Source organism: Elephantulus edwardii, unplaced genomic scaffold, assembly GCF_000299155.1.
Source record: "Elephantulus edwardii isolate Elephantulus edwardi_28Jun2011 unplaced genomic scaffold, EleEdw1.0 scaffold00279, whole genome shotgun sequence".
Classification (NCBI taxonomy): domain Eukaryota; kingdom Metazoa; phylum Chordata; class Mammalia; order Macroscelidea; family Macroscelididae; genus Elephantulus; species Elephantulus edwardii.
Genome location: NW_006400029.1, coordinates 1,685,822 through 1,695,653, shown reverse-complemented (window position 1 = coordinate 1,695,653; position 9,832 = coordinate 1,685,822). Strand labels below are relative to the sequence as shown.

General features: G+C 40.5%; 1 protein-coding gene across 1 annotated transcript; it reads right to left on the bottom strand.

The window, feature by feature from the left end:
* Window positions 1–2,037: 2,037 nt before the first annotated feature.
* TM2D2 (TM2 domain containing 2) lies at window positions 2,038–9,756 on the bottom strand. The gene is made up of 4 exons (XM_006900272.1): window positions 9,482–9,756; window positions 7,789–7,876; window positions 4,730–4,845; window positions 2,038–2,435 (listed from the first exon to the last, which is right to left on the bottom strand). The coding sequence occupies exons 1-4, from the start codon at window positions 9,706–9,708 to the stop codon at window positions 2,222–2,224; spliced, it is 645 nt and encodes a 214-aa protein (XP_006900334.1). The 5' UTR covers window positions 9,709–9,756; the 3' UTR covers window positions 2,038–2,221.
* Between the last annotated feature and the right edge of the window lie 76 nt (window positions 9,757–9,832).

Genomic DNA, 9,832 nt, shown 5'->3' with positions numbered 1-9,832 from the left:
GTTGTCATTCGCCATTTTAGTACAGACCCTTTGGTTTCCAACAGCTTTTCTGTGAGAAGAGCTTGATCGATAAAACCACCTCTTTACTCACGTGCAGAGTTTTAGCTTTTTACCCACCATTTCCTCCTAGCAACATTAATGACATCACATCTCAAAGTTGTCAATTCTTTCTGTTTTAAGGGAAAAGAACTTTTGGTAGGATTTGCAAATACTCTAGGATGATTAAAGAAAAAGAAAAGGTAGAAATTAAAGTAACGTTTTCTTATTTGGGGGAAGATTTTGAAAAGTTCTGTTTTCCAGGCTCCCTTTAGAGGTGAGGGTTTGTTGTTTTTTTTTTTTTAAATGAATATTTTTTAATATGGCATCCCTGAGGTCCCTTAAATAATATGCAAATTTTTATGCGTGTGTGCATTTCCTAGAGAGAGGGCTTAGGTGTCTCCTGATTCACAGAAACGTAAAAAGATTGGTTTAGCTTAGATTAAGAATCTGTACAAGTTATTGCTGTTATAAGCAAGGCTAAGGTCAGTATAGTGAAGAATTTTTAAGGCAAATAATTTGTTTTAATTTTTCATGTAATTGCCACCACTTGATAATACAGAATAGGCAGTTAGTCAAGGATAACAAAGCTGAAACTTTTAGGAAAGCTGCTACAGAATGATACAACTATATGCAGGGAAAGGACTTTAACTGTGATTCTTTAAGTCAATTATTATGAATAAAGTGTTTTCTTTATGCCATTTAATCTTGTTTCTAGAATTTGTAAATTTTCCCAAATAGTAGGTTCCTGATTTGACTTTTCTACATTCTTCTATTGTTTAAGAATTCTTCTAGCTCAAGACTGCCACAGAATGGAAACCAAGTTTTAAAACCAATTACATTTTGGAATATTTCCTTTTATTCACAGTTATTTAGAATGCTACACTTGGCTGTATCTTTTCTATGACTGCTGCAGAACACAGTGACAATTTTTGGTACCATGCTTACTCTGAGAAAATGCACTCAAGTTTTGCTTTTTCACTTCATCTGGCATACTTTGGGCATGTTGCAAGGAGGGACTGGTCCTTGGAGAGGGACATCATGTTTGGCAGAGTGGAGGGGTGGTGAAGGAGAGGAAGACCTTCGATGAGATGGATTGATTCTGTGACTGGAGCGGTGGGAATAAGTGCGTTTGAGATGGCTAGGTTGGCACAGGATAGAACAGCATTTAGAGCTCTTGTACACAGGGTCACTATGAGTCGCAAGTGACTCAATGGCATGTAACAACAACAACAACAACCCCATAAATGACATCTTAGCTCCAGTATTCTAGCCAAGTATTCATCATCCTTTAAATAAGTATTTTTCCCCCTAAGTCTATGAGGCTGCTAACCCTATTTTGTCTAGTTGTCGAGATAAGTTACTTATAGGAACTTCTTTTTCTCCTCTTGCCCCCTCTGTTAATTCTGCCTACAACATGGGCTCCATAATCCATGATATATAAGAGTTTTTAGAAATGAAAATTCAATTAAGAATACCTCACCTCACACATGTCTTGATACTGTTGGCTTTCAAGCATAATTGGAATGAATGAGTTACTGGACTAGACTACATATATTGCCTCTGAAGCATAACAGGGATACAAAAGGGTTTATTAATAGGATGGTTCATTGCAAATGCTGAGTTTTCCACAAAACAAATTTAATTTTGAACTTCTCTATCTACCAAAAATATCCATACAACTTTCCAGGCTGGCAATTTTTTTCTGCAATGTAAAGTCAGAATTTTGGTGTGAATGAAAATCCATGGCCATTTCTCCTTCTGTTGAAGATTTTCATTGGCTTGGTTTCAGGTCTCTTCAGCATGAAGATTTGGGGTCACAAAAGACAAATGGCTAAAAATCATTCATCTTATTGGATCCACTTGCTCCAAAGGATCAAAGGAATAGAAATGTACAGTGAGAGGGGGCATGGTAAAGCATCTGCAGTTTATAAATTAGCTCCTATCTTTTCTGTTTTGTACAAGAGAAAAGGGAGAAATTTGATTTTTTACAACACTGTATGTCATTTCTAGTCTGCAAAATAAAATTTGGATTGAAAATCCAAAGTCCAAAGAAGCTTTCCCAGCCACTGAGGGAAAGTAATAGTCAAGCCATCTGATAGCAAATCAGAGTCTGAGTCCATAGAGATGAATTCAGAAGACAGAGCATTCAGCTTGCCTCCTTTGGCCACAGTAGCAATTCTTTTTAGTAAACAGTACACCAGTTGCTGCCATCACTTGGCATCAGCCCTCCGGTAATAAGCAAAATAAGGTCAACGAACCACCAAATCCCAAGTCCTCCAAGTGTCAACAGCTTTCCTACTGCTGTGCCAGTGTGTCCCAGGCAAAAACGATCCACTCCAAAGCACCCCAGGAAGAAAGAGTAGAGTAAAGTGGTTATGAAGTAGTGTCCGGTATACCTAGACAAAGGGAAAGAAAAGGAAGATGTAAAATAATATAAATGAAAATGATGAAAAAGTGAAAAGCAGTCCCTCTGTGGCATCTTATTCCAAAAGAGTACCTGCTAAGGTAGTAACCATCACTGGCAATAAGAGAGATTTAAATCAATACCACAATGAAATAGGACAGCAAGTAATAAATGTTGGAGAGGATGTGGCGAAATAGGAACTCTTATACATTGTTGGTGGAATTGTACAATGGTACAACTACTCTGGAAGGCAGTTTGGCACCTCCTCAAAAAGTTGAACATAGAAATTCCATATGACCCAGCTATTCCATTGCTTGGAATATACCCTGAAAAAATGAGAACCGAGGCACAAAGACTTGTACACCAATGTTCACAGCAGCATTATTCACCATAGTAAGAACATGGAAACAGCCAAGATGTCCAACAACAATCGAATGGATTGAGAAATTATGGACATTCACACAGTGGAATACAACATAGCATGCAGGAGCAATGATTTTATAAATCACTAACTTGGGAGGGACTGGAGAACATTATACTGAGAACTAACTCAGTCCCATAAGGACAAATACTGTTTAAGACCATTATTATAGAAAGAGTATGAGGATCCAAGGTGGGGGAGGGTGGAAGCAGAGGAATGAGGATGGGGAGGAGGGGCAGGTTACTCATAGGGTTGCACAATTTTATGGGTGGAGGTGGTGAAGAAAATGGGAAAGATCTGGTGTGAAAAACAATGTATTCGAACTTTGTAAATAAACCAGTATTAAAAAAAAATTATAAGAAATATATTTGCATAATAGGCACCCAGGCAGGAATGGCATCTGGGTCTCTCCTACTCCCTTATGTAGACTCCATTCTTGAGGCTAAGCAGTTTAATGAAACAGCATTTTTCTGCAGATGAATACTCGCTGTCCATATAGCTTTCAAGTTGTTTTGTAATGTAGCATATGTATGTTAAGACTTCCCCATTGAAGGGGCAGCAGAAACCCCATTTTTTTATAAACCCCCATTAGCGTTGGAGGCAGAAGCGGGCCATAAAAATTCTTGGCTTAGGGCAAACACGAGTGCTCCAGGTAAAGCCCAGTCTGTCCTTGAAGAAGTAAGGAATTAACTAGTATCCACGTGACACAAAAAGAGTAAAGGCAGGCAAAGTAACCAGCCCATCAAAAGCCGACCAAATGACTGACACCCTGGCCCACCAATCTCTTTGCCCTAGCAGGGGCACCCAAGAAAAAGCTATAAAAGCAAGTGGGAGGGAAAACTCAGGGCTTTTTCCCTTCACCACCTGAGGAAGGCGGAAAAGCCTTCACGCGTGGAAAATTAAACAATAAACGCTCTTGAAATTTCAGACGTGTTTCTGGATTTCTTTGAGGGGCATTTCGTGGGCACAACACCCATAAGGACTTCTTTCCTTACTCACTGTAATGATACTGAATTGTAGTTAATCTAATGTTGTTTTGAATTGACCTGCACCTCACCCTCTCACTGGTTTTCAGAGACAGTAAATCACATGGGAGGAAATTATGCATCCTTGTCTCATAGGGCAGCTGGTGGATTTGAACCATGTGCCTTTGAGACTGCAGTGCAACTTTTTACCACTAGGCCACCAGAGCTCCCTTTCTAAACATAACTATAGGCTCTTACCATTAGCAGGTGGTATAAATAAATTCTGTGCCTTCAAATGAAACAAACAGAAGTTACTCTAATTCTTTAAAACCAATCAAACTAGGTGCTATTGAATTGGAGTTGATGCTCCATAGTTTGCAGGATAGATACCAGGCCTTTCTCAATCTCTGGATGACCTGAACTAAAGACCTTTTAGACAGTAACTGAGCCCTTAAACATCTGCACCACTGAAATCCTTTATATGAGCTGATTTTCAGGGAAGAGAAGCCCACACATGTTATAATAAAAATTTTCCTCCTGAAATACTAAGGTTATTTTCATTGGATTTATGACTATCAGAGGAATTTTACAGGCAGATCATCTGTTCTAGCTCCTTCATTTTGTCAGAGAGTTGACAGACTCTTGAATGTTCAAAGACTAGTTAGTTCAAAGTTAAATAGGTGGGAGAGATATTCAGAACTCACAACCTTTGGTCTCAAGTCCAGTGTCTCATCTACTGTAACCACATTACCCCATCAATGGTTTATGTACAGGCTGTAATCATGTTCACTTTAACACTGGTGGGGGATAGGGGACGAGGTAGGAAAGGACAAACCTGTTGACTGTGTGTCAGTGGCTCAATCTTTATCTTTGTACCGTCTATTCCAAAGGAACACTTACTTTATACAAGGTTTATTCTCTCGTAGGAAGGTCCTGGGACTAGCACACTCAATTCCATCGAGGGCGTGGCACAAGACTGATGTGTGTTCCACGTCACTGTAGGCCTGACCACCAAACTGTGGGATGACACAGTAAAAAAAAAAAAAGTCATCTCAGGGTTATTACTACAACAAAGTTGAGCACAGTAAAGCTGTGCTCAGGACCAAGATGTAGTGACATGTTTGACGTGACCTTTAAACTAATGCATCCCAAATGTAGACTGAAGAAACCCTCCCCCTTTAAAACCAATCAAACTAGGTGCTATTGAATTGGAGTAGAGTTGGCCTATGAATCTGCTTTTTTAACAATAGAGTTAAAAAAATAATTTGTTGTTCTTAGGTGCAGTAGAGTCAAATGACCCATAGTAACCGTATGGACAACAGATCTGAACCCTGTCCTACCCTGTGCCATCTTCACACTTCCTGTCTCACTAGAGCCCAACTGGTTGAGGGTCTTCCTCTCTTTCACCAACCCTCCACCTATCCAAGCATCATTTCCCTCTTCAAGGAACAGCACCTCCTAGCAACATGTCTAAAGTATGTGAGGTGGCCTCATTTTTCTTGCCTCAAAAGAGCACCCTCTCTAAGACATATTTGTTTATTCTTTTGGTTGTCCATGGGATGTCCAGTGCTCTTCTCCAGCACCACAGCTTAAAACCATCAATTCTTCCTCCATCATCTGTATTCACTGTCCAGCTCTCAGATGCATAGCCAAGTGATCAGAAAGACCATGGCCTGAATCAGACACACTTTAGTCCTCAAACTGACATCATTACTCCTCAGTTATTTGGAGAGGTCCTTAACTGCAGATTTTCCCAGTGCAATGCATCTCCTCACTTCCTGACTGTTGGTACCAAGGGTGTTAATTGTGGATCCAAGTTAAGATGAAGTTTTTGTAGATAGTTTCAATCTCTTCTCCATCCATCATGATGTTGCCTACTGGTTCAGTGGAACTTAAATTAAATACCATTTACATAACATTTTCAGTAAAAAGAACATCTTAGTAAACATCTGGAAATTGATATTTAAAAAGTCAGTATGTATTGGAGGTCTATTATAAATGAACAAAATTAGGACGGAATTTAGGATTATCATTGATGTAGGACTTTATGGAGGCCTATGAATCTGGCTTAGATATGTGTAGTACATTAACAGTCTAAGTTTACATACCAACAAAAATTTCAGAAGTGTTTCTTACCCTTGGTTTATATAAACTCCAGCAGAGAAAATATAAATGTAAATTTTCTCTCTGGCACCAAGTTAAATGCTTTACCATCCTCTGAACTGGAGCGTCCTTAAAGGAAGTTGTTGTTGTTAAGTGCTGTTGAGTTGGAGGCGACTCATAGCGACCTTATGAACGAAAGATCTAAATGCTTTTATAACTTTCATCCTTTCTCCAGGTTCATAGGGTTTCCAGAGGCAAGCTATTGTGGAAGTGGATGCCACTCCTGCTTCCAAGCTTGTTTTAATTGGGGAGCTCCACCAAATGCTTACTTCTCCTTCCCCTAGGTGTCAGGTGTGTGAGGATTGATAGTCCTCTAGGACATCTAGATGAGGCTGGTTTATAAAGTTGAGGCAGGTTTATACACTGTCTTATTTGGTAACGTACCAGGATAGGGTTTTTTTCTTATTAAGCTTATTAAAATTCTGTGAAAAATTTTTGGTGAAGTTGTTTCCATTTAAAAAGCACTGATTTTAAAAACTAGTAACTTAAAACTGTCATATGAAAAAGAAAACAAATGGTCCACACACACACACAAAATATATGGAATGCTTCATGAACTTGCGTGTCATCCTTGTGCAGGGGCCATGCTAATCTTCTCTGTATCGTTCCAATTTTAATGTATGTGCTCCTGAAGCGAGCATACCAGGATAGTTTTTTAAATTTATTTTAAATAGTAGGATGGGCAATCTCCTCTCGTGTGACTAACTGCTTCTGAAAACCCACTGGATGGTCAGCTCTGGGTCTGTTCTGAACCTATGGTACAAAACAAAGACTACAACAATAATGATAGATTTATTAGAAAGCTACATTCCCAAAGGGAAGGACCTTGCCCCTGAAAGGAAATATGGAGGGGAAAATATTTCTTTTCAAATGCCTACAGTAAGAATTACTGGTTTTAGTTTTATTACTGTCAGGTTTACTCCTCTCTAACTGAAAATGTTTCAAATGTACCAAAAATGTTTTCCATAGTTTTCTAATACCTAATCAATTTTTTACTTGCATGGCATAGATAATAACTTAATGATGTGTCTGTGGTGGCACAGGAGGCACAAGAACTCTACTGGATTCTGGGAGACCAAATACAAAGGGTGTACTCACAGTAGGAATATTATTAAATATCAGACTGAGTGGCTTCCTTCCATTCCAAGAATCCACTATTATGAAAGACTTCTTTTAGAAAACTTTATTCTAGTATCAGTTCTATTGAGTCAATTCCAGTTCATGGCAATATGTGTCAGAGTAAAATTATACTTCATAGGGTTGATTACTGAAAGCAGATCACCCTTTTTTTGAGACATTTCTCATTGGATTCAAACCCCCAAACTTTTAGTTAGCAGTCCAGTGTGTTAGCTATTTCCATCATCCAGCGATTCTTGGAATGATGTAGTCTCCTACAAAGACATTTACAGACAGACCCTATCTATTTCTCTAGAATATGATACAAATTGCTTGTCTGGTATAAAGAAGTCATGAAAAAGGATCTTTTCTCCAAATGTGTGTATAAGAAAAATATTAATCCTTATCAGTTTTAGAAAATAGATAGGCTTTCTTTTGCTCTGAGAGGAAAGTACATGCCTTGAAGGATAGTCAAGGGTGACATTTTAGCTTGAAATCTGTCAATGGTCAAAGGAACCAAGGAAAGGTTAGTCTTTGCATCTGGGTACTTAAGGCACATACTATCTCTGGCCAGGTAACAGTCAATGCAATGAGCACCCCTTATATGTTCCTACACTAATATTTAAGCAGTACAGCTACTCTACTGAAGAATTTTCTCCTAAAACAAAACCAAAACCCACCTTGAGACAACCATAGCCGAGTTCCTGGGATGCGGTTGCATTTCCAACATGATCCACTGGGTCTTCACATTCTATAAATTCATCAGGTCTGTAAATCACCAGTAAGATCATCAGCATCAAATGATCTTTGCAAACTGCTGTTTACATATATATATCCAAAACAGGTAAGCGAGATTTCATCAAGTGTTCTGGGCCTTATTTCTGTAGACTGCTCACCAAATCTAGTTAGGTGCTCTTGAGTCGACTACATGTTCTAGCAATTAACAGTGCACAACAGATATGTACCTTGTCCTATCCTGTACCATTTTACCATCTCTGTCATGCTCAAGCCATGATGGTCAAGTCTAGAAGTGGCTGTCAATTAGACTGAAGTACAATAGGCTGAACTGCCTCCTGATCCAAGCCACGGTCTTTTCCGAGTACTTGCTATGCACCTGAGAATTGGATAGCGGATAGAGATGACAGAAGAAAAATCAATGCCTTTAAGTTGAGGTGCTGGAGAAGAGCACAAAGTTTCCCATGGATTGCCAAAACAATGAACAAATATGTCTTAGAGGGTGTGTAGCTAGGATGCCTGGCCTTGGAGAACGATGCCACGCTTAGAAAAGTGGAAGGTCAGCAAAGGAGGTGAAGACCTTCAACAAGATATACTGATAGAGCGATTATAACAATGGGCTCTAGTGTGTCAGAGATGGTGAGGATGGCACAGGGTTGGATCCTTATGAGGTATACTAGATGGCACCTAGTAACAACAAAAACAACAGGATGGACTAGGTTGTTTCAAGTCTTGTTGCTAAAAGAGCTTGTAGCAAGCTTCCTGTGCCAAGCCCAAGCAGTAGTGCTTAAGCTTCATGTCTTCCCCAGGCTCATCTCAATCCACAAGGTTACCATAGTTATCAAGTAAATTCCATTTCACTGTAACCTATGTATAAAAGATTGAAACCTTGTTCAAGGCCATCTTCATAATCTCCGCTGTGCTTAAGCCCATTTCACCCACCCACCCCCCAAGTCACTGTGTCAGTCCCTCATGGAGAATAATTTTCTTTTTCAACAACCCTCCACTTTTGCAAGCATGATGCTGGAAAATGTAAGGCCTGGACCTCCTCACAACATGCCCAAAGTATTAAACGTGCCAAAGTACAGCACACTGGCAGATGAGTGGTGGAATCATAAAATTAGGCAAAATTTTAGCCGTCAGGGAGTGTCCCTTTTTGCTCTTCATTTATCAAATACTTTTTCTTACTGAGCTAAGAGATGTTTGGCTTGGTTTTACAACGGTAAGGGAATTGCTGTCTGCGTATTTGGGTAGCGACAAGTTATTTATTTCACTTGTGCCTTACTGGGTACCAGCACTTAAGGGGAACACTCCATGATTTCTCCCTTGACTAATGAGAGCTGAACAGGGAAGGTACAACTTCATACCCTTCTTCTAGATGCTATGTGATGTCATTTTCCCTAGCCCTTCTCCCTCGCGGTCGTGAAGGGTCTGTCACTCGCACACAAATAAGGCTTCCCCTGTGCAGGTGAGAGGATTGAGAAACCTGTCCTACTTCCTGTGGGTTGACTATCACGTCCTCAGGTGGAAGGGGTCTGAAAACAAGATGCCTGTTCGTTTCCCCTCCTCCTTCCACAACACCCATGTATTCCTGGCCCCAACTCCGTCTCCACCCGCCTAGACGACTGGGTAGCTTACAGGTAAGAGCAAAAGATGACTGGAGAATGGGGGTCGCCATATTCCCAGCTCGGAGCGCCAGGGGAGCCCTCCGGGTGGGCAGCGCCAGAGGATGTGAGCTCCGGCTCATAGGTAGTATTTTGCGAGTGGCTCCGAGAGACACAGTGCAGCAGAAGTAGATTTCCCAGCAGTAAAGCCGCCTGGCCGCAGAGAAGTAAGTAACTCACTGGGCAACCACCCAGCACCATCTTCCCAGGCCCAGTGGAGGACCCAGAGCTCAACCACAAACGTAGGCCCGCACCGTGTGCCAAGCCCTCAGAGGCCAGGCCTCTCCCCACGACCCGGCTCCTTGCGGCCAAACAGCCACTGGGA

What these genes read in the sequence shown, in the direction of transcription:
- TM2D2 (XM_006900272.1), bottom strand. Translation starts at nt 9,708, where the DNA reads ATGGTGCTGGGTGGTTGCCCAGTGAGTTACTTACTTCTCTGCGGCCAG. An exon ending in GTCATCTTTTGCTCTTACCT is followed by an intron (nt 7,877 to 9,481) that starts GTAAGCTACCCA and finishes GGTGATTTACAG; the next exon opens with ACCTGATGAATTTATAGAAT. An exon ending in GAGAATAAACCTTGTATAAA is followed by an intron (nt 2,436 to 4,729) that starts GTAAGTGTTCCT and finishes CCCTTTGTCTAG; the next exon opens with GTATACCGGACACTACTTCA.